The sequence below is a fragment of the Melitaea cinxia genome, chromosome 18 (assembly GCF_905220565.1).
Source record: "Melitaea cinxia chromosome 18, ilMelCinx1.1, whole genome shotgun sequence".
Classification (NCBI taxonomy): domain Eukaryota; kingdom Metazoa; phylum Arthropoda; class Insecta; order Lepidoptera; family Nymphalidae; genus Melitaea; species Melitaea cinxia.
Window position 1 is genome coordinate 10817160 of NC_059411.1, and position 25422 is coordinate 10842581.

General features: G+C 34.7%; 2 protein-coding genes across 2 annotated transcripts in view; both read right to left on the reverse strand.

The window, feature by feature from the left end:
* Positions 1-15578, reverse strand: part of LOC123662200 (neuroendocrine convertase 2) — a 100887-nt gene extending 85309 nt beyond the window's left edge. Inside the window, exon 1 of the mRNA XM_045597080.1 lies at positions 15363-15578. Coding sequence (XP_045453036.1) covers positions 15363-15575 — 213 coding nt within the window. The 5' untranslated portion in view covers positions 15576-15578. The remainder of the gene's footprint in view (positions 1-15362) is intronic.
* Positions 15579-20482: 4904 nt separating this feature from the next.
* Positions 20483-25422, reverse strand: LOC123662114. The gene is given in 4 exon segments (XM_045596999.1): positions 20483-20486; positions 20588-21998; positions 23805-23841; positions 24292-25422. Coding segments are annotated over 4 exon segments (2583 nt in total).

Below are 25422 nucleotides of genomic sequence, written 5' to 3' on the forward strand. Positions count from 1 at the left end.
CACGTTACATCAAGTACACATTGAAATTATTACCAAAGAAATGTTTGAAAATTTTTGAATTAAAAATAGAGGCCTAATAATACTTACTACTAATAATTTTATTGTTGAATTTCATATTTGTGTAGAATCCATTGATCTATAAAAAACCCAGAATCTCAATTCTCGATTTTTTTTTTAAATATTTATTTATTTACATTATTTTTAAATAGCCTGTCATATATTGTTATTTATTGACTTCACTGAACCCAAATTGAAACTATTGTTTTAAGTTATAGTTTTGAACCTGAAACTTTACTTTTGGAAATTGGAACTTTAAGTCATTCGTTTCATAATTTTGTGGTAATTTCAACCTAGATAGGGTATAAAGGCATGATATTTTTTGCAAAACGTACCCAAAATACATTCAAATGGTAAACCACAAGATTGGACGTATCCTTAATTAGGTAGTAACAAGTGCTTGAAAGTTTCCATAGAAACTGTATTTTTTAAATTACCCGAATATAAAAGTCACGAAAAAATATTTAGACTTTTGATTTCTAAAGTTCCATTCGCGCTTCGGCGTACTATAAATTTAATTTCTTTATATATATATGTATAAAATATAATAATAGATTTTATTATAACTTTAGTTATCTAAAACTGGTAAGATAACTGTAGATTCACGACGTAACTGGTAGATTCATGACGTGTCATAAGAGCCACAGGTTGGCCTACATGAAATAAATAATTTTGAAATTGAATTTGAATTTAAAACGAATACATATTTAACATGAGCGCGTACAAAGTCGTATGGAATAGCTAGTTTATATACATAAACATTAGCTTGTTCGTTTTGGTCTGTCGCCATTTTGCCCCAAACTCAAACGCTCTAGGCGGTCGCCTAGTTCCGCTATATAGATGTTCCCCGTTGATTTGTGAGACTTTTCTACATATCACATTAAAAAGCCTCATTCGCTATTACATGGCGATCGCTTACCATACAAAATAGCTTAAGTATGTTAAGAATACAATATTATATATATAGGTAACATTCGCTCTGGTGTAGTGGTGCGTTCGCCATGTACGCGACTAAACATTGTCGGACCCCATCGTGCCTCGGAGAGCACGATAAGCTGTCGATCCTGGTTGTTATCACATATACCTGATAGCGATCGTTACTGATAGTAGGGAATACATCTGCCAACCCACACTGGAGCTGCATGGTGGATAAAGCCTTCTGATACATGGAGAAAGCGGCCTATGACCAACAGTAGGCTATAACAGGCTGAATCATTACCATCATTAAGTAATATATATAGAAAAAACACAAGTAGCTACATAGTTTAAAACATGAGACACTCGTCATTATTATGTGCAAAGTGGCGTCAAGTGGACAGACTTGCAAGAAGGCCGACGCTGATTACAAGACGACCTTCACCTCGATAGAAAAGTGATGCGACTTGTTGCCTACTTGCCCCTATTTTTGTATTTATAATAGAACTTATTGCTATAGTGACGACAAATTTCTGTGATACTTTTTGAGACAAAACTATTTATTATTAATCGTAATTTAAGTAGGAAACAGAAGTAAATGTACTCGGGTGTGGTGTTTGCAACGAGTTTGTGATTATGTTGCAGACGTCTTTGTGACACAGTAACCGTTTATTATCAAATGAATAGTGATCTTGCAGACTTGTTTGCCAACCTAATACCGTAAAAATGTTACTAACTTATTTACAGTATTAGGTTGGCAAACCAGTTAATATAAGTTATTTTTTCGTGTTGTTTGTCAATTTTGTTTCAAAACCATTGATACAAACATCAATATATTCGTTGAGCAACTAAAAAACTCCGCATGAGATCATAATAATATACTCGTACATATTGTCAGCTAAGTTGTAAGAGATTGTAAATGTTAAATCTTCTCGTGCAGAATTTCAAATTGAAAGTAATCTATACAAATAAATAAAATTGGAGTGTCTGTTTGTAATATTAAAATAACCGTTTTGTACTAAGTGCGTATGGATGTATATACAGTACATATACCAAAATGATATTTTTTTACACTTTTTGTCTGTCTGTCTGTTTGTTTGTTCCGGCTAATTTCTTAAATGGCTGTACCAATTTTGATGGCAATTTCACTGGCAGATAGCTGATGTAGTAAGGAGTAGCTTAGGCTACTTTTATTTTAGAAATTTATTTATTTTATAACTCTAAAACTGAACAATAACTTTTGTTAAATGCCACGCGAAAGAAGTGAAATATAAAATTATAAATATTCCAGGAATTATTTATATTCATAAGATTGCTTTTAAAAATTTGTCATTGTAAGTTATATTTTTTTTCAAATAATAAAGCTTCATTCTCAAAAGTCGAAATATTTAACAAGAGTAAAAATGTTTAAATGAAAAAGTTTAACTTGATTCCAACAATTTCAGCATAATACAACAATGTTTAAGTACCAAGTTGTAATAACCTTTCCATTAAAAGTAACAACAAAGTTTTAGCACATTATCAATAGGCGAACGAACAAAAGCTTTTCAAAGAATTTTAAAATAATAACTGAAGAAAATATTACAACTTCTATGCCTTCTCGTTGATTTTAAACACGTTTTGTTCAATCGTGTTTTTGAAAAACGTTTATATAACAACTGAAGATTTGTCATTATTAAGATTATTATTTCTAAAGCTGTTATTTTATGAAAGAAAGATAGTAAATAATAAAAACATTTTGCATAAAATATAAACCATTTTGATAGAAATAACTTTATTTTTAATTTTTGTGATTATATCGCTTCTTCGTAAAATATTATATTGTTCAAATAAAAAAAAAAACAATATCGGTCCCCACAATCAAAAGTTCTGAGGTAACATACATTAAAAAAAAAAACAAATACAATCGAATTGAGAACCCCCTTCTTTTAGAAGTCGGTTAAAAATTTAAGTACATTTACGATTATTTCAAGTTACAAAGATTCTAGATCTATATTAAATTCTAATGTATTATCACATTGTAAAACAATTATAAATGATATAAAGTTATAATGATAATGAATAAAATACTTACACTATTTTATACTGTTTCATGACTTTAAAAATACAGTTGAAATAAATTTAGTTTATAAACTTTTATGACTGTGATTTATATACAAAATAGGATATTCGTGTGTACCTACTCTATATGCAGATGTGGCCAAATTATAATTAAAATTTAGTTTTACAATATTACATAATAATTGATATTTATAGCGAGTGACGACTTAATGTTATTAGCACCAATAACGATGATAATGTACAGGCAAACACCGTTGGTTACTGTCGGATAAGATTAATGCAATTCCCAAATATTACTATCGTAATCATTAATTAAACAGGCGGCTATAAGGGTGTACATAGAATACCTAATCGTGGTTTACGTTAGAACGTTACAGATTAACAATTTTCTGTACGTAAATTATAAGATTTTAACAGTTAATTTTATATAAAGCTGCCGCTCGTAACATACAATCTATAAATAATTTTAATATTATTCAATATTAGTAACTAACTATATTAAAAAATTCTAAATATATATTTTATTGTAAAATTTTCAAAATAAAATTTGAAGATATTTAATACTAGCTGTGCCAGCGACTTCGTCCTCGTGGGATTTAACAAAAAAGTTATTGTTCAGTTCGCAGTTATAAAATAAATAAATTTCTAAAATTTAGCCTTAGTTACTCCTTATTACGTCAGCTATCTGTCAGTGAAAGTCCCGTCAAATCGGTCCAGCAGTTTCAGAGATTAACCGCAACGAACAGACATACAGATAGACAAAAATTATAAAAAAATGTTATTTTTGTATATGTACCGTGTATACATCCTTATGGATTTAGTTAAAAGCGGTTATTTTATATTACAAAGAGACGCTCCAATTTTATTTATTTGTATAGATATATATAGGCATTTTTTAAAACTTTTTTATACATCTCACAATCAACTGGTGAAAATATTCGTTAACATAGATGGTATTGTTAAACATAATAGGGCTGTGGAATTTAGATTAAAATACTGTTTTGAGATTCAGATATATTAATGTCAATGAAATTGTATTACATCTACATGTATACTAATATTATAAGAAAATTTGATTTTTAGTTTGTTTATAATGTATAAACTTAGAGACTACTGGACTGATGGACTAATATATAAAATACTTTTACCAGCGAAATGCTACCCTACCAAGTTATCACTGCTTGATTTAGGCTACTTTTTAACGGAATAAAACGGAATAGCCATCATAGCTTAGACTACGCAGGCAAACCTGTGTATGGAAAGCAAGTATATTATAGTGAAACTATTTTGAGATTACACCCTTCATTTAGAGTAAGCAAATATACACGTAAGCATGAAAACTACGTGGGCGTGAAATCGATTGAGTAAAATATTATTTATTCTTGTTTCAATCGGTTTGTGATAAAACATAATAAACGTTTTATCAACGATTAGAGCTTTTGATGTCACAATAAGCCATTACGTGCATAGGGTAGGGTTGCCAACAATAAATTCCACCATACAAGTATTTCTATTCATTTAGATTGATGGATTTCTGAAAGTATTTAGACATGATAAACAACTCTTTAATTTTAAAGGTTATGAACAACTTTAGGTTTATCTATTAATGACTAAATATATAATTAGTTCAGAAATTATATTGTTGTCTTCCGTATAAAATTTATATTTGAACTAACTTTATCGTATAGATAAACTATTGGCAGCCCTAATTGTTAAATTCAAGTTCATTATTAACGGCCGAACCCAATATTCAATCTAAAGATAGAGATAGTTAGTTATCATCGACTGCTAATAACTAACTATCTATCTTTTGTAGTTGTCCCAATAATTCGCATAGGGGACTACTATCTCCAGTTAGCTGTAGATAGACCGGCTACCTGAGCTCTCCCTTACATTCCACTATACGCAGCGTCACAGACGGCCTCAGTTATGTTACACAGATGTTTTGTAGTATTTAAATTTGTCATACAAATTTTATTCATATTAAAGTAATCTTGTTTTATAAAAATATGGACAAATTAATTTTTACACAGACTTTTTAATTTATAATAAATGATATTATTTTAATATGGAATGCATGGTAAATCTAGTAACGGAACGTTTTAACACGACACGAAAAGACGCTACGAGGCCATTACGCTTTATTGAATCGTCGTTTCGTTTGAATTTGTAAAATTTTTTTACAAATCAAAATTCAAATTATACAAATCATTGCAAATTATACAATCATTTACCATTGTTTGTTTTATTCACAAGATGAGTAAAGTAAGTATTATTTCACAAAAAAAAATATTATTTTTATTCAATTAATTGTTGCAAAAGAGCAATATCACTTGAACTGCTACTTGAACTTGAGTCTGCCATTATTTTTCACTCGAAATTAATTTTATTTTAAACAAAGAAAATACTTTTGCAATTAATAAATCTTAGTTATCCCCCGAAAACTATAGATCGGATATTGTTGTTACTAAAGATAGCCAACGTTACTGACAGATAGAACTCTATTATTATTGGGACGCTTACACTGTCATTTCCATACGAACTGTTATCTCTGGTAAGCTATCCTCCCTCTCGTCGATAGATAGCTTTGAAGGATAAGATTGCCTATCGTCGACAAGTTTATTGGGTCAGTAAAATGAATGATAGATAGATATTTCTGTCTCTAGTAGGACATAACCAGAGATAGACTGAATATTGGGTTCGGCCGTAAGATACTACCTACCATCGACCAATCGACTTAGGAATAAAGGAGGAGGTTGTCAATTCGACTGTATTTATGTGTGTTACCTCAGAACTTTTTACTGGGTGTACCGATTTCGATGATTCTTTTTTTTATCGAAATCTGGTATTTGTCATGTGATCCCATTTAAATTTGAGCAGCCCGACTGAGGTAGTACCTCGACCTTACACAAGATCACAACTAAATAATAGTGCTTCCAAACAGTATTGTGTTCCTTTTGATGAGTAAGGTGATCAGAGCTTGTGGGAGGAATAGAGATCGACAACGCGCTTGCGATGATTTTGGTGTCGCAGACGGGTATAAGCTACGATAATCGCTTACCAGGTGAGCCGTAAGCTTGTTTGCCAACCTAATTATATATATAAAAAATGTGTGTGTATACTTATACGCACATAAGAAGTAGTACTTCATGGGCTAGCTAACTTCACATTGATAATTTCTTCTCTGTTGACTAGCTAACTTCAGGGTGTCGGTTTTATCGTGACGGCATCGCATCGTAAAAATTAACTATCATAATTTTTCCTTAACGCGCCAAAAGCCTAAATTTAAAAAAAATATTTATTTTTTCTCTTTAGCTAAGTTGTATAATTTTCGGTGTAATTGAAGTCGGTTTTTTTTCGTTTACGAGCAAACACAATTAATTTTTTTGTGCGATAATCTTTGTAAATGTATGTATGTATGTATGTATGGTATCAATGTTATATGTGTGTAAAATATATGTAGGTACACCAAAACTATATAACTGTAAACCGATTTTAAAATTTGTATTTTTTATAAAAATATCTGTCTAACACACCCTTATTGCTTATTTTAATTTTTATTTCTATCATTCGCAAATAGAAAAGTACATAAAAATTGAATTGTGCAATTTAATTACTTAAAAACAGAGAATTACACTACATAACCCGTGCATTTTTATTCACGTGAGTGATAGCGTGATAGTTATTACTTTCCTCTTCAAAAATAAATAAATAAACGCCTCACATACAACGCCCGTTGGATTTATTTATTTATTTATACTTTCCTCTTTTTTCTAAAATTATAATTTTTTCCATGCCTTGTTTATATCTAAATTTTGGCACAATAATTAAAGTTACTTGCTCTCTATGATAAAGGCCAATATCACGCAGTTTGGTTGGTTAAGATATTAAAGTATTTAGTATTTAAATAATTTATTATTACTTATATACGAAGAAATACTAAAAAACCGAATGCCATATTTTATTTATAAAATGTAATATATCTGAAATTTAAATGTGAAAAGCACCAAGAGAAGCGGATAGAGATTGGTCTTTTAATGAATTACGCAAAAAATTTGCTGCCCTTTAAATTTTTATCGCGCTAGGCTTAATCCTTTCAATCATAAGTCTAAATCCGTTCCTTAATATTAATTGGAATTTTATGTAAAACTTTTCGTCAGAAGTTTCTAAAGAATAATCTATTTATTAGCAAATTAAATTAAAATAAAGAATAAGTTCAATTCTTTACATTGGTAAAGTTGCAGTTATAATAGTAACTAAATATTCATATACATAAGTACAAGGCAATATAGACTGTGATGTTTTATTGCTCAATACTTTTTAAAGTAAATATTTAGGTAGTGGTAACGTAATGAGTAGGTAATTATTAATTATAGTTGTGTTATAGTAATACAACAAAAGGATTTGTATCCTCAACTTTTACAAGCCTGTCATTTTCAGATAATCATTTTTAATATTTTGTCTGATAAACAGCACCCATAACAATCCCGCTATTGGTCGGCTTTTTAAGTTCCAAGGTGATAGTGGAACTGTTGCGACACCCACGGAAAGAGAATGGGTGGCTATATTCTTTATTGCCGTAACCACACAGTAGCCACACAGCAGCACCTATCTCACTCAATGTCCGTGTATATGTATTATTAGGTACGAATTCGGTTGTCTTTACAACTAAACTCATTTATTGAGCACTCAAGTCAACTTACATTATTTTGTACGTAAAACAAAGGATCTTGAAGAAAATGTTTTTCTCGTTTACGTAAGACAAACAAAATCCTTTTTTATGCTTACTTGTAACAAAGGGACACTTATCCTGACGTATTTCAGATCTACTAAGATAAATGATATACAGATAATTGAATTTGTTAGAAGTACTTAAAGCTTTTCGAGTATAAAATGTCAGTTTTGTTAGCTGTAATCGAATCCTAAAGATAAGTTATACTTTTGAGCAGCCGTTGCAATTCAATAACCTTAGTCGTTAGAATTTGACGACTTTTAAAAATTCGAACAAAATTGTTTTTCGAATGTCACTGAAAAAGAGTTCTATATCTCTGAATTAGTCTTAGGATTATAGTTTTATAAGATATTTTATATCTAACTTGATCTTAAAAAAACTTAGTAGAAGAAAAAGTATAATCCAGCTATTTTGTTACCATCAAGATGATACGATAAGAGTACTATAACTCACTTTACAGTCGGCCGGCTTCATCTGAAGATTTAAAAAGATCCTCCAGAGGAAGCTCTAGTGGGAGGTATACTTTCATTTTCTATTGACATTAAACTTGAATAAAGATAATTTTGATTTTGATACGTGTATTGGGTTTGCGTATTTGTACGTTATTACAGACACAGAAACTCGTACTTACAATAGTTCAACTTTTACTGAATAACTAGCTGACCCCGCAAACGTTGTTTTGCCATATATGTTATTAACCCCCTTAATCCTTTATAACTTAGGGGTATGAAAAATAGATACTGTCCGATTCTCAGGCCTACCCGATATGCATACAAACTTCATAAAAATCGCTCCAGCCGTTTCGGAGGAGTATTGTAACTGACATTGTCACACGAGAATTTTATATATAAGATAAATAATAACGAAGGGCTTATCTTTTTACATCTAATTAAAAAGTGTTGTTATGTGTTATACTTATAACGTAGCAATAATGGGCTTACGCCGAGTTGCACGAAAAGAAATTAAAATTTAAATAATGATTACATTAATTTAATCGCAAGAATTGTATGAAATTCTTGTGATGAAATTAGTTTAATCTCTACTTAAATTTTAATTTTGTTTCGTGCAACTCGGCGTAAGTCTACAAATTTATAATAAAGACTATAGCTGGGTCGGTTTAGAAATAAATGATTGATGTAGGGGTAGAGCAGGAAAAATCTTGCTCAAAATCTGGAGCCACCTGACTGGGGAAGTACCTCGAAGTTACAGAAGATTATATCTAAATAATACTGTTTTCAAGCAGTGCAGTGTTACTTTAGCTTGCCTCGGAACGACCGTTTTGTATTCTTACGTCATTTAAAAGTAAAATAAATAAATATAAGTTTAAAATATTTAGTTTTATAAACTAAGGTACCTACCTATTTAAATGTAATTTTTAACAAAAGTTACAAAAAAAAAATATTTTTTATATAAAATGTGTACTAAATTTTATCGATTATGCTAGTTCATATCTACGACCGTCTACTTTTCAATGCCTCTATTGGAATTAGCTTTAGAAAACGAATTGCTATATTATAAGCGTGTGAAAATCAAGATCACGGTTACTTGGGCATTGTATTGGCCGGAAGTCCAGCAACATATGTACATACATTTCTTTCCCTAATTTGGGTTTTTAAAATTGTGTAGATAAGTATACAGACTTATTTACTTAGTTTTTATTTATTTATAAATGTAAACTAATATTGTAATCAGGAAAGATTTAATTTGTTATTAGTTATTTGTTTACAATGAATAAACTCAAAAACTAATAACTTCTTTTCAAAAATCTTTCACTAGTAATTGTGTGACACAGGCTATATTTTGGAGGGAAGTCGCGAGCGGTAAGCTAGTTCGAAAATAAAACAAAACGTTAGTGTATAAATCTCCTTTATCGATATGACTTTGCACACATTGCTACGGCTTTACTACACATAATGTTGTGCATTTATAGCGTATGTTTTTAGCGTCTGGTGACGCAACGAGTTCTGCTTATTTCCTGCGACTACGTTAACGATAAAATTGTTAAAAAAGCATTAAAATTATTTCCATTTAGTTCTTTGCACTAAAAACAGGGCCGAGCCGTGAGTTTAGAGGGCCCTGGGCTAATACTACTTAGGAGCCGGGCCTAAATTGACCACGATTGAGATGAATGTATAATGGGCCGAACATTTTAACTGTCAGTTCGAAGTATTAACACCCTGCCGGCCTAGCATGCATACAACGAGATATCTCTTGACGAGAGAGAAAGATAATGTCTACATCGAGTATTTTCTCGATTACCCTAACATGCGCACTACGAGAGACAAAATTCTCTTCCGAAGACTTCGCCTTGTCGAGTAGAGAAACATTATCAACCATAATCACAACTGAATATCATTCTTATTTCTTATGTCGTAAAGTTGAATTTACAAGGTTATTGACCAATTTCAAACGAGTGACACATGTTTTATTTAAAAATGTTCTCGGCCTTTTGGCTAAGATAAAAAGTGTATATCTAATTTAATAAATTCTAATATGGAAAATAAAACGGCGTAAGTAAATGAATTTAATTATATATGTAAAACAATATGCTCGTGTTGTGCTTTATATCTTGTCGCACATTAGATAATTGTAATTCTATCACGCATTGTTTGTTTGTTTTTTTTTTTTTTTTTAATTTTTAAAATTTTTTGAATTTTTGAATTTTTTTTTTGATTATTGATTTTACTTTTATTCTATTTAATTTTATTTTTAGTTATTGATTTTTTTAATATAATTTTGTTTTGTTTTTTATTCTGAATGTTGTCTTGTCTTGTTGTACTAACCCAATATGGACTTATACTTTGGTCTAAAATAAAGTATTATTATTATTATTATTATTTAGAATAAGAAGCAACAGGGCGCAAATACGTTTTTTGTGTCATTATATGGCACACTTCACTCGACTTTTCGCATTTCCCGCTCTTCGTATACCGAAATTATATAATTATAATAGGGAAACGCCATGGTATACAAAAAATAGGCACCCGGTTTTATTTATTTTTTATTTATCGTCTTTCTCGTCGATAATATTGAAGACGAGAAGTTTCTCTTCCTAAAACGACAAAATTCGACAAAATTACGATGTCATGTTAGCTTCCGTAGAGATAAATATCACAGATCACTAAAATTTAATGATTATCTCTTCTTGACGTAACGAGAAGAGTATCGCGTGCACGCATGTTAGCTACTGTAGACATAGAGAGATAATACGAGAAAAGGGGTCGACAAAATTTTGTCGTGGCGTGCATGCTAGGCCTGCTGAACGTAGACTTGAATTAAGTGAATTGAATGGGCTTGATAATATACGATCTGTTTCATTTATTAAAACTATGAATTCTTTTCGCATTACAGTCTATTTTTGACTTTGACTTGACTTAGCTGGGGGCCCCTTGAATCCAGGGGGCCCTGACATGAAGCCCAAAAAGCCATATGATAGATCCGGCCCTGACTAGAAACAAAAATATTGTGAAAATTGGGTGATTCTTATCAGTTATTGGTATTGGAAAAGATAATGTCTAATATAAAGTAATGTGAAAAGAAAAATGACACACCGTATGTTCCAAACATCTGCGCCAAATTGTTTTTTAATTCTTTTTTTGTGTTATTTATTGTCAGGACAGTGGCTAATTATATTTCTTTTATTAAAAAGCTTATAGAAATCTTTGTTTATGAAAAAAATAAAAATTGGCGGTTTGAAATTTACCCGGTTAGCTAGGAAAAAAATACTATGTATCTATATAAATAGATGATCTATAATGTAGTCCTGTACAGCTTATTAGAACTTCATAATTAAACAGACGAACAGGCAAACAAAGGTAGCTAATGCTTTACTTATACTTTTTGCAATGGTTACAAAGATATTTCTTAGTGGAGTAGAGAGTTCATACAATCGTCTGGAGTAAAGTTTGGACTCTAAAAATTGATTTATTAATGTTGTGATGAAATGGATGGTTCTTCTCGCTAATGTATAAAGTGGCAGATTTTTTTAGTGTGTTTAGTCACGGGAACCGTATACATAAGGTTATTTAATAGAGAATTGATATACCCACTGCTTATGGACATATTATACTATAGAACTTAGAAGGCCATTGATAAATAATATATAAAAAACAGTCAACGACAGACGTCAGATATAGATTGAGATGGGTGAATGTTTGTTCTTCTGTCACGATATAATACCAAATGTCACAATTCTCGACTGAAATGACAAAATATCTTATTTGTACCGAAATTCCCATAGGATGGGGATTTACTGAAGGACAAGGGTAGCAAGCTGTAAAAATTAATCTATACCAACTAATAAATGGAGAGCCGGTTTTTTTGTTCAGTTATACCTAATGCGAAAACTGCTAAACCGATCGAAATAATACTTATACCATAAATGCAACGTGTTTCGGAGAATGTTTTAGTACATGGTATGTTGGTGATTACTTATCATGTAAAAAATATGAACGGACAGAGGTCGCTAGTACGTAATAAAGAACGTGTAGTAAAAGTCATAAATGTCAACTCAGTTGAAACCACAAGGGACATATAAACATGGTATTTATCATTTTAATATTATAAAAAGTAATCGAAAATTATTATGTTTTAGAATTATTTACCCTAGCAGGTACACCTATCATTACAGCCTATACAGTCCACTGCTGGTCATAGGCCTCCACAAGTTAACGCCAAAAATAGCGTGAACTCATGTGTTTTGCCCATAGTCACCACGCTGGGCAGGCGGGTTGGTGACCGCAGTACTAGCTTTGTCGCACCGAAGACGCTGCTGCCCGTCTTCGGCCTGTGTATTTCAAAGCCAGCAGTTGGATGGTTATCCCGCCACCGGTCGGCTTTTTAAGTTCCAAGGTGGTAGCGGAACTGTGTTATCCCTTAGTCGCCTCTTACAACATCCACGGGAAGAGAGGGGGTGGCTATATTCTTTAGTACCGTAGCCACACAGTACACCTATCTTCTAACTGAAACAGGTTTCGCGCAGGAGTTACCAGCTCCTCATCCACACCATTTAGATACCTAGTTCGCATCCTATGTACGAGCTTTACGCTCGTTTTTTGAACGTGTGGACAAACTATGGAATAACCTTTCTCCTGAGATTTTCCCTGAGCGTTATAATTTTGCGGGATTTCAACGCACTCAAAACTTTTCTGATCTACACATAATAGTCATATAATAGTGTCAAATCGTTGGAGCCCCATTACTAAAGAATAAAAGAAGCGTTCGTTCGTTGAACTAGCCCGCATCACTTTTGTGTTTATCAATGTCAGGGGTAATTCACTTATCTGAATGATATCGGTCGTAATCGCAGGTAGCGTATCTATGCCGACAACACTACTCATATGTCCATCTATGCGTACAACTTTCGATTTATCTACTTCTACCAATAAAATTATATGAATGTTTATTTCGCCTTAAGTTTATTTATATAAACTTAAACAACGACGAAAAGAAGAATTACAAACTCAGGCAATAAATCCAAAAATAAAATATAAATATCTCGTGTTACTATTTTTGTGATAGCGCTCCATCGAAACGCTGCCCGCTTTCGGTCTGTGTATTTCAAAACCAGCAGTTGGATGGTTATCCCGCCATCGGTCGGCTTTGTAAGTTCCAAGATGGTAGTGGAACTGTGTTATCCTTTAGTCGCCTCTTACGACACCCACGGAACGGAAGAGACGGGGCTATATTCTATGCTGCCGTAACCACACAGCCTTCGGTGCATCAAAGCCAGCCCTGCGATCACAACCCGTCTGCCCAGCGTGGTGACTATGGGCAAAACACATGATTTCATGCCATTTTTGGCGCGAACTTGTGGAGGCCTATGTCCAGCAATGGACTGCGACAGGCTGATGTGTGTGTATGTGTGTGTGAAACGACTCAACTTATTTTTATGGAATTTTTAGTGGTCATTTGTTAAGTACGAGAATACGTGGTAAAGTATGTTTTATACAGATAGGTGATTACGATGCTATATTCAGATAATCCCCTATCCAGATTTTTTTTTAAATATATTTTAACCTCAAGTGGTTTATAGTACAAATTTAGGAAATTTAGAAATCGACAAGACGGAAACCATTTTTAACTTATTATCGAATTAAAATTCTGAATATTTTTAGTTAAGAATCTAAAAAAGTATTAATACTTCCAAAATACTAGAACTCCGAAATTGTGTAACGTTAATTTTTCCAATTTATAAAATAATTCTTGTAATAGCCGTGATATAGACTGAATAATTTTTTTCCTAAAAATTAAAATAAAAAATCGTTAAGAATATTAACGACTTTAAATTATAGTACGGTGAAGTTTCCGAAGTAGATCCAACGAAAAAGAAGAAGAAGTAGGATTTTCGAACTGAGGTATATCAGGAAATTTCCTGCTCAAAATAGGGAGCAGTCCGACTGGGGTAGTACCTCGACCTTACAGAAGACCACAGCTAAATAATACTGTGATTAAGCAATATTGTGTTCCTGTTAGTGAGTAAGGTGACCAGAGCTCCTGGGGGGATTGGGGATTGGGTCGGCAACGCGCTTGCGATGCTTCTGGCATCGCAGGCGTCAATAAGCTACGGTAATCACTTACCATCAGGTGATCCGTATGCTTGTTTGCCGACCTAGTTATATTAAAAAAAAAAAAACGTGTCTTGGGTTCTCAAAGGTCCATAAAAAACTATAACTTTATTTTTACAAAGGATAAGTTTTTAGACTTAGAAAAAGCGACTTGATTTACATCTTTTCTAAGTCATAGTCACGTTTGTATGTTAAACTATCTATTATCACCAAGACAAGGAAAATAAAGATGGAATACTTTTCTTATGCCTTTAACTGCCCAAACAAAAATAAGTTTTAATATAAACTACTAACTATTTTTTTAATACTATAAATATTGAATATTTGTTCTATATCAACAGCGAAAATATTAGATTTATTATAGGTTTGAAATGTTTTCACATTGGTCCAGCGTTTCCAGAAGTAGGATAATTATTTCAAAGTACCTGCAGAATAAAAATATCTACGTATATAAAATCTTTATGTGAAACGTCCAGGTTAAGCTTACAACTAAAGAAATCGTTGATGATTTTGTAATGGCAAAAGCAAACAAACAAAAGTTTTAATTAAAATAAAAAGTTCAAATTAAGTGCAGCGTGTCACCAAAGTTAATGCAATTTGCAAATCGTAGTGCTAAAGATGATTATAATCGAGAATGGAAAATAAAAGCCTTTAAAATACAAATAGTATGAAAGTAAGTTTATCAACTTTAAGTTGTGTAAAAGTTTTTTGTTGTTTTTCGTTTTTGAATAATGCTTTAATTTCAAGCAATTATAACAAAACAAAACTTATAATTTGTAAAACTTATTTTTATATGTACGTTTCTCCATTTAAAATTATATCTGAAGTTATTATACCAAAATAATCAAAAAATATATGTGTTTATAACTGTGTGATTTAAATGTTTCACTCTAGCCACAGAGGAATAAATTAAATCTAGAATTGGACAAGCCAAAAGTAGCGCATTTTGCAATTTCCACGCGAAATCATATTACGCTCGTAAATATGATAGGCCTATGCTTATGTTTACGTATAATCACGTGGCCTCTCACCGGGCCGAGGTTTTCGAAGCCGTGGCGAAGGGCAACTTCGTGAGCTTCCTCGTGGCCGAGGGATTTCTTGAACCGCACCAAGAATGAGTTTGTGAAGACTTCGCGGGACGCAGCCGCGGCAATAAGCACCGTAGCAGCGAAACATTGCAGCCACATGATCGCGATGTGGCCACTGGCGGCTGACTGAAGCCGAACTTTCACTGACGTCACCATATATCGACCCAGGAACCACGCATGCGCTAAATTCCCAAACCCTCAAGTCTTTTCACAGATTATGAAAGGACTCATGAGCATTGTTGGTAGACGTAACAACACATATTTGCATTCTTGTCAAAGTTGACCTTATGTAACAAGATCATATTAGCTAAAAGTTTTGAAGTCGTATTTACATTACTTAATTTTCTTTTACGTTGCTCAAACTTTTACCTCTTATAAAGTGGTTACGAAAGTTATTTGTATAAAACAATACTTATTGTAACTATCACCAGACAGGTTTCAAAATCTATACTGCATATTTATTTCCCTTTGTCATCTGATACTGAAATACCTAATTTTTTTAAGAATAAAATACTTGAAAATTTGACGCCGCTAGATCTGAATACGCAAATTTTGCAATTTCAATCCAACTCTAATAAAGTATCCAATTAATCTGCAAAACACCTTTACGATCACGTACTGGTAACAGTCCGTAAATTAAATCTATAAAAACTAAGATCTACTTACTGTTGTGGAATTTAATTAGTGCTAAAATTACGTATTCAATGGCTCGCACGAGCATACGTTTGACCATACTTTTATGTTTATCTTTTACAAGTAAATATTCGGAGGGATTGTATTTAGAGGGTAAGATAGTGGAAGGGGAGTACGTGCCAATTCTTAATTATCCCCATGCAGTATTTCTAGAAATGGTAAACGGTGACTCATCAACTCATATATGCGGGGCATCTGTACTGAACCAATATTATTTGGTGTCCGTAGCACACTGCTTCAGTACTTTAGATAAAAATGGTAAAGTAACGGCATTCGCCGGACACGAAAATATTAAAAAGGTAGATTGTATTTCATCTTTTCTTCTTTAGAAAACTATAATTGTGTACTAAGTATTTGCATTTTTTAAATACTAATATATATACAAAATTGTGTTAACTAAATATCTCAAGATCATGTGACAAAAGCCAAATATTAAAAAGTTTTACGCAATAATATATTATAATTATAAAAAAAGAAAAACCATCCTGTAATTACCATTATTTTTGTCTTTCATTATCAAAGCTGTAGTTTTCGGATAATTTGTTTTATAGTATACATTATACATATGCGCTATATACACTTTTCATCGAACTAATGACTACCGATATCAATTAGTTTGGTTAATTAGGTTTTCACTATAATTTAACATGTAAGTTAACAAGCTAACCTATAATTTCGTATTCTGCAGGCAAAAGTGATAAGAAGCGGAAAACCCATAATCCACAGTCATTTTGATATTTATACCGTAGAAAATGATATAGCCTTATTATTACTTGATAAACCATTACCGTTGGGAACACAAATACAGCGAGTTATAATAAAGAAGAATTTTCCTCAAGCACTAACGGGTTCGGTTGCTGGTTGGGGGATTATTAATGTACGTAAAAAACTCTTTTTATTGTCTCTGATCATATTTAGTTTTGTAAGTTTTATTATCAAGTACCCGGATGACCGAGCTTTGCTCGCTTTTTTTATTGATACATCGTGTTTTTTGGAAATTTTATTTAAATACGAATTACATATTAACCGACTTCCAAAAAAGGAGGAGGTTCTCAATTCGACTGTATTTTTTTAATGTATGTTACATCAGAACTTTTGACTGGGTGGAGCGATTTCGACATTTTTTTTAATCGAAAGGTGGTGTGTATCAATTGGTCCCATTTAAATTTATTTGAGATCTAACAACTACTTTTCGAGTTATATCTAATAATGCGTTTTTACTTGACGTTTTTTTCGTCGACCTACGTTGTATTATACCACATAACTTTCTACTGGATGTACCTATTTTGATAATTCTTTTTTTGTTGGAAAGGGGATATCCCTAGTTTAGTACCATGATAAAGAAACCAGGATCTGATGATAGAATTCCAGAGAAATCGAGGGAAACTCTCGAAAATTTGCAATAACTTTTTACTAGGTGTACCGATTTTGATAATTTTTAATTTAATCGAAAGCTGATGTTTATCATGTGGTCACATATAATTTTATCGAGATCTGATAACTACTTTTGGAGGAATTTTTGATAACGCGTAGTTACTTGACTATTTTTTCGTCGATCTACGTTGTATTACTCTTCGATGTAATTGAAGTCGGTTTTTTTTTTGTTTGCGAGCAATTAATTTATTAATGAAAAATGAATCATATTTTTTCGATCTTACCGACGTAATAATAAAAAATATGAACTGAATGTCAATGATCAATGAACGCACTTTAAAAAAAAAGGAATTAGGTATTCATCGATCTGGAGACATGGGGACTGGGACCGGGGTCATTTCGTTTTAAAACCACCAGATTTCCCACCTGAACTTTTATAACTTATAGCAGTTTTTCATTGCCTGAAAACACGGATAAAACGACATTTCCTAAAAATGAATCTTAGCTAGATCGATTTATCGCCCCCCAAACTCCCTGCATACAAAATTTCATGAAAATCGCTGGAGCCGCATCTGAGATTAAATAAATATATAATATGTAAAACAATTTCTCGTTTAATGGTATTACTAGATCGTTCAATAAGTCCCGAGACTAACCTGGAAATGGCGCATATATTAAAAACTCTTTTGATTTTTAAAAAGTACTGGCTATCAATACAAGAATATGTGTCAAATTTTTAAAAATGGAACAATAAAATTATTGATTTTGAAACATTTAAGTGACGCTACGGTTGTAATTTCGATACAATGGAAAAAAACGAGTTTCGCGTGTTGATAAAACATTGTTTTTTAATGGGAAAAAATACCGTTGAAGCACAGCAATGGCTTATAAAATGTTATGCAGGATCAGCTCCCTCTAAAGCAACCATTTGTCGGTGGTATGCCGACTTCAAACGCGGTCGCATGGACACCAATGATGGGGAATGCTCAGGTCGTCCAAATGAAGCAGTGACTCAACAAAATATTAACCAAGTCCTCAAAATCGTATTGGAAGATCGGAAGGTAAAAGTGCGAGAGATAGCCGAGATAGTGAAGATTTCAGCTGGTAGTGTTTTCACTATTTTACATAAAAATTTGGCCATGAAAAAGCTTTTTTCTAAGTGGGTGCCGCGTTTGCTTACAACTACTAACTAATCAAACAACTAATCAAAAGGAACAACGTATCAATGATTCAGAGCGATGTTTGGCGCTGATGAATCATAATAAAAAGGATTTTTTACGTCGGTATGTAACAATGGATGAAACCTGGATATACCATTTCACTCCGGAATCCAATCGGCAGGCAGCGGAGTGGAGAGCGGCTGGTGAAAGCCGCCCGAAGCGTCCAAAGACTCAGAAATCGGCCGGTAAGGTTATGGCGTCTATATTTTGGGATACGCATGGAATACTTTTCATCGACTACTTTGAAAAGGGACAAAATATAAATAGTGACTATTACATGTGCTTATTGGAGCGATTGAAGTACGATATTGCGGATAAACGGCCTCACATGAACAAAAAGAAAGTGGTGTTTCACCAGGACAACGCGCCTTGTCACAAGTCCGTGAGAACGATGGCCAAAATTAACGAATTGGGCTTCGAATTGCTTCCTCATCCCCCTTATTCGCCAGACTTGGCCCCCAGCGATTACTGGCTGTTTGCAGACCTCAAAAAAATGCTTCAGGGTAAGAAATTTGACTCAAATAGTGAAGTTATCGCAGCAACGGAGGCTTATTTTGAAGCCAAAGACAAATCGTTCTACACACATGGGATAGAAAAGTTAGAAAAGCGTTGGAGGGACTGTATCGCTCTTGAAGGAGACTATGTTGATGAATAAAAATTAATTTTATAAAAAATACCTTTTTTTAGTGCTTAGTCTCGGGACTTATTGAACCACGTGTTAGATACGTCTTATGTTTATTAAAATCATTTCAAATAGGTATCTGTATAGCTTCGACCAGTGCCACCCGCACGAAATAAGGGAAACTTTGTTTGTGTTTTTATACTACAGATCAACCTCCCTTTTTCAACATTTTTCATTAATGCTCAGCTCCTATTAACTGTAGCATAATGTTTTAGCTTACCTCAATAAATAGACAGTAGAACATTGAGATTTTTTTTAAATCGAAACAATAGTTCATGTAATTAGCGCCTTCTACCAAACAAACTCTTTAACTTCATAAAATTAGCATAAACGTAATACATACTAAACATTAGGTAGGTATTACTATCTCCAATAATCCAATAAATATATTTAATATCCCCAATTTTAAAACAGAATATAATCTTGGCAATTATTTAGACATAATATTCCTCATAGCTTACCTACACAATTTTAATTACGTACATGCTCCTTCATGAAAATGTAAGAAATATAATCGTAGTAGGGTACATTTATTTTGGTAACTTGTTTATTTGAATTAATTGAAAAAGGTAAATTTATTCACAATATAAACTTTCGGGATCGTGTTACTAAGAAGAGGATCTAAACTAATCCGGACAAACCTCCAATGACGATTCATTGGGAAAATAACCTCAGGTATAAGTAGTCCATGAAGCAGAAATGTGTGTTCATTAGCAAGAAATGTGTTACCTATAATTAAAAATGTTCTGCATGACTGATTAATTCAGTCTATTACATCCCACTGCAAGTAAGTCTTTCCCCATTTAGGAAAAGAACTGAAGGTTTGCGGATATATATTCCATACCATAAATAACTATCGTTATCGCTAACAACTGGTTTATGATAACAAACAGGGCCGACAGAGCTGAGTTCTGCATATCCTAGTTATGTAAAACAATTTTTAATTAATCGTTTCACAGAGGTAAGCGCTAGAGAAACGACAGTCACTTTTAGTTTAAATACAAACAAATTAGCAAATTTTTATTTAAACAATATGATAAATTGTTTATCTTCAATAATTAACTTATATTTTTTGGGGAATATCAAATATGTATCTATCTGTTAGAATTAAATGCTTTTTATTATTATATTTTATATTATATTATCATCTCTCTCTCTTGTCGGTCCCTCATGTCTGAGGATCGTGGTCAGCATCAGGGTTGCATCTGGAGCGGATGATGTGCCTCCACCGGTCTCTGTCCATGGCGTCTCTTACGACCGTGTATAACCTAGTGGCAGATGAGTTCTTGACCTGGTCTACCCATCTCGTTGGTAAACGACCGCGCGATCTTTTGCCGTCCGTGTTCCCAACCACAATCAGTCTCTCCAGATTTTTATCGCCTCTGCGCATCGTGTGGCCGAAGTACGACAAAATACGCCGTCGGCATATGGTGGACAACCTGGTTTTGATATGGAGCTGGGCCAGGATCGACGCATTAGTGCGTTTCGCAGTCCAAGGTATTCTCAGCATTCGCCTCCAGCACCACATTTCGAATGCATCAATCCTTTGCCTTTCTCGGGCCAGGATTGTCCATGTCTCAACTCCATACAGGAAGATAGGGAAAACAAGGGCTCGTACCAGCCTGGTCTTGGTTCTGATACCGATTCCCCTTTTCTTCCAGATGTTGTTCAAACGCGCCATAGCATCCTTTGCCATCCCAATACGCCTTCTTATTTCGGGGACACAACTGCCGTCATTGCAGATTTGGGCACCTAGGTAAATGTAGCGATCGACGGTGTCAATGCCCGGAATGTTGAGAGTATCTTTTGATAGGTTTCCGGCTCGATCCACTATCATAACCTTGGTTTTCGTTCAATTTACTGCAAGCCCCATATTTAGACTTTCCGACTCCAGCCTATGGAACAGCTCTCTCATATCTTCTACGGATGTTGCGAGAAGAATGGTGTCGTCAGCATACCTGAGATTTGATAGTCTTTTTCCACCTATAGGAAAACCTTTCCTCCAATTTTCAATCGTCTTTCTAATAATGTACTCTCCGTATATGTTAAAAAGTGCGGGGGACAGAATACAACCCTGTCTCACACCTTTCTTTGTTTGGAACATACTGGAGCATTCCGTACCAATCCTGACGAAAGAACGGTTCTCAGTGTACAGATTGTGAATAAGCGCAACGAGGTGTTCCGGAGTTCCCATCTCAAGTAGCACACTCCACAGTTTGTCCCATTGGACGCAATCAAAGGCTTTAGTGTAGTCAATGAAGCATAGGACCACTGGGCTATTAAATTCTCTACTCTTCTCAATGATTTGCCGAACGTTGAGTATCTGCTCTCGTGTTCCTCTGCCTCTCACAAATCCTGCCTGTTCTTCGGGTATTTGACGGCTCAAAAAGTAGTTCAGGCGTCGGTTAATCACATGGAGGAGGATCTTGCTCGCATGAGATATTAACGCTATCGTCCTGTAGTTACCACAGTCTTTCGAAGAACCTTTTTTATGTAAGGGTATGAACACCGATTCCGTCCAGTCTTTTGGCCACCTTCCAGTCTTCCAGATGGTGTTACAAATTTCAGTAATCGCGTTCGTGCCTCGCCGACCTAAATTTTGAAGTATTTATATTATCATATTATTGTTTATATTAGCTAGACTGGGGTCAAGAGTAAACCTATTATATAATAATAAAATAAAATAAAAATATTATTATAATAAGTTTTCTTTTCATTTACTTAATTCGTATAGTTTTTTCGGCATATGACTGATTAGTATAATAAATCAGCATCCCAGAAATGTAGATCGCTTCTGAACAATTTACTATACTTAATTGAGTTGAGTTAAATTGAACCAAAATTATTGCAGCCGTCCCGTCCCACTAATGCTCATCTTGGTAGTATTTTGTTTCAGTCATGTAAATATTGATACAGTCCTTAAACACATATAATAATCAATTACGAATAATCATTAAAATTGATGGTCGGTGCTATAGAATCTAACTTTTTAATCATCATCATCATCATCATCTTCCTGCCCTTATCCCACTTATGTAGGGTCGGCACAACATGTTTTTCTCTTCCATTCCTCTCTATTATTCGTCACTTCAGTGCTTACTCCTTTCTTTCTCATATCCTCACTCACACAATCCATCCATCGCTTTTTCGGTCTGCCGATCGCTCTTCGTCCTTCGACATTCATCCCTAACATTCTTTTACCGACATAGCGGTCATCCCTCCTCATTACATGCCCATACCACGCTAACCTATTGCTCCTTATTTTCTCTGTCACAGGTGCTACTTTCAAACTTCCCCTTATATACTCATTTCTAATCCGATCTTTCCTCGTTACTCCACACATCCATCTTAGCATTCTCATCTCGGCTGCGTGCACTCTTCTTTCATCCGTCACTTTTGTTGCCCAACATTCTGATCCATACATTACGACAGGTCTTATGATCGTTTTATAGATTTTCCCCTTAAGTTTAAGGGGCATTCGTGGATCACAAGCTGTTCCAGAGACCTGTCGCCATTTCATCCATCCCGCATTTATTCTATTTTTCACGTCACGGTCTATGTTGCCGTCATTTTGTATTAATGACCCAAGGTAGCGGAAGTCGGAGCAGACTGGTAGGGATACACCATCCAAGGCAATATGGGAAAAACTGGACGAACCGCTGAAATCGCAGAACAAGTGCTCGGTTTTAGACCTACTTATCCTCAATCCCGCGCCCTCCAGTCTTTCCTGCCATTTTCCCAGTCTGCTCTGTACCTCAAGGACATTATCTCCGACAAGAACAACGTCGTCAGCAAACAGCATACACCAGGGTGCTTCCTCCTGTATGTCTGATGTTAGAACATCCATTACCAGGAGGAATAGATACGGGCTTAAAGCCGACCCCTGGTGCAAACCTACAGCCACACTGAACTTGTCAGTTACCCCGGCTTCGGACCGGACGTGGGTGCTAGCTCTATCATACATTGCCTGAACAAGTCGTACATACTTCTCTGGCACTCCTTTCCTTTTCATAGCCCACCACAGAACCTTACGGGGGACCCTATCGTATGCCTTTTCCAGATCCACGAACACCATATGCAAGTCTTTTTGTGCGAGTCGATATTTTTCGCAGAGTTGGCGGAGTGCAAATATGGCGTCCGTAGTTCCCCGGCCCGGCATAAATCCAAATTGGTTCTGTGTGACCTCACATTCTTCTCTCATTCGTCGCTCTATCACTTTCTCCCATATCTTCATGCTATGTGACATGAGCTTTATTCCCCGATAGCTGCTGCAGTCCTGTATGTCACCTTTATTTTTAAAAATGGGCACCAGTGAACTGTAGCACCATTCCTCAGGTATAACCTCTTCTTGCAGCAACTTATTGAAAAATAAAGTCAGCCACTTCCATCCATCCGCATTCAAAAACTTCCACACTTCCGCTGGTATACCATCTGGCCCAACTGCTTTTCCATTCTTCATACTCTGCACTGCCATCTTCACTTCCTCTATACTTACCTCTTTCACCATTCCTTCATTACTTCGTACATTTTCTAACACTCCGCTCCATTCATTTTCTTCGTTCATCAAGTTATTAAAGTATCTCTTCCAGCGTTCTTTTATTACCTCATTGTCCGTCAAGATCTTCCCCGCTTCGTCTTTTATACATTTCATATGGTTTACATCTCTTGCATTCATCTCTCTCTCTCTCGCTATTCTAAAAAGATTTTTTTGACCTTGTGGGCTCTCTAAAGAATCATACAACTTATCTTGAACTTTGGCCCTTGCGATTGCGACTGCTTTCTTAGCCTTCTTTTTACTATTTTGATATTCTAATCTTTTTATTTTCTTTTCTCTGTCATTTCCATCTTCCACTCTTTTCCATTCTTTGAAAGCATTCTTCTTTTCTTTCAAAATCGTCTGTACTTCCTCATTCCACCACCATGTATCCCTCTCTATCTTTCTTTTCCCTTTCGTTTCCCCTAGGACATCCCTTGCTACACTTCGCACCCACGTTGCCATCTCACTCCAGCACTCGTTTACTCCCATCCCCACCATATCTCCCATCTCTATCAGTTTACCAATCACTCTTTCCCGGAATTCTGCAGCCATCTTCCTATCATCCAGTCTGTACCATTTCGTTCTAACTGGGGGCTTCGGGCTCTTATTTAAACTCTGAACTCTCAGAGTTAAATCCAGGAGCAGTAGCCTATGCTGGGAGACAAGACTCTCACTCGGTATTACCTTGCAGTCCTTGGCCGATTTTAGCCTGTTTCTTCTTAAAAGAATGTAGTCAATTTGGGTAGAGTGTAGACCACTACGGTATGTGACAAGGTGTTGTTCCCGTTTTTGGTAGAATGTGTTGGCTATTGCTAAGTCAAAGGCCAAGGCTGCTTCCAGTAGAGCTTCACCGTCTCGGTTCCTGACTCCGTGACCTCGGCCCCCATGTACTCTTTCATACCCGTCATTCATCCTTCCTACATGTCCATTAAAATCTCCTCCAATGTATATTTCCTCACATTCTGGTATTCTCATTATAACCGCATCAAAATCCTCCCAAAACCTTTCTTTCATACTGTCATCGCATCCAGTTTGCGGCGCATACACACTAACTACATTTAAAACCGAGTCTTCCATCAACAGTCTTACTACAATAACTCTATCATTCACTCTATTCACATCCGTCACCTTGTTCTTCAGCTCTCTATCTAACACTATACCTACGCCATTTCTTTTCCCATCGCAGCCGCAATAATAAAACTTATAACCCGCCCCAATTTCTCTTGCTCTCTGTCCCTTCCACTTCGTCTCCTGCAAGCATGCTATATTTATCCGTCTCCTTTCCAAAACATCTGCTAGCTCTCGTCCTCTCCCAGTCATCGTACCCACATTCCAACTCGCAATCCTCAAGTTCACCTCCTGGACTCGCCTCTTACGCTGCCCCCGTCCCTGGTGCAGCAACCCTTGTCCATTTCCCACAGACGCCGGGTGCTGCATCTGCGCGTCGCCTGCGGGGTACGCCCTAACATTATCGCATACTTTAATTCCCAAACTCAT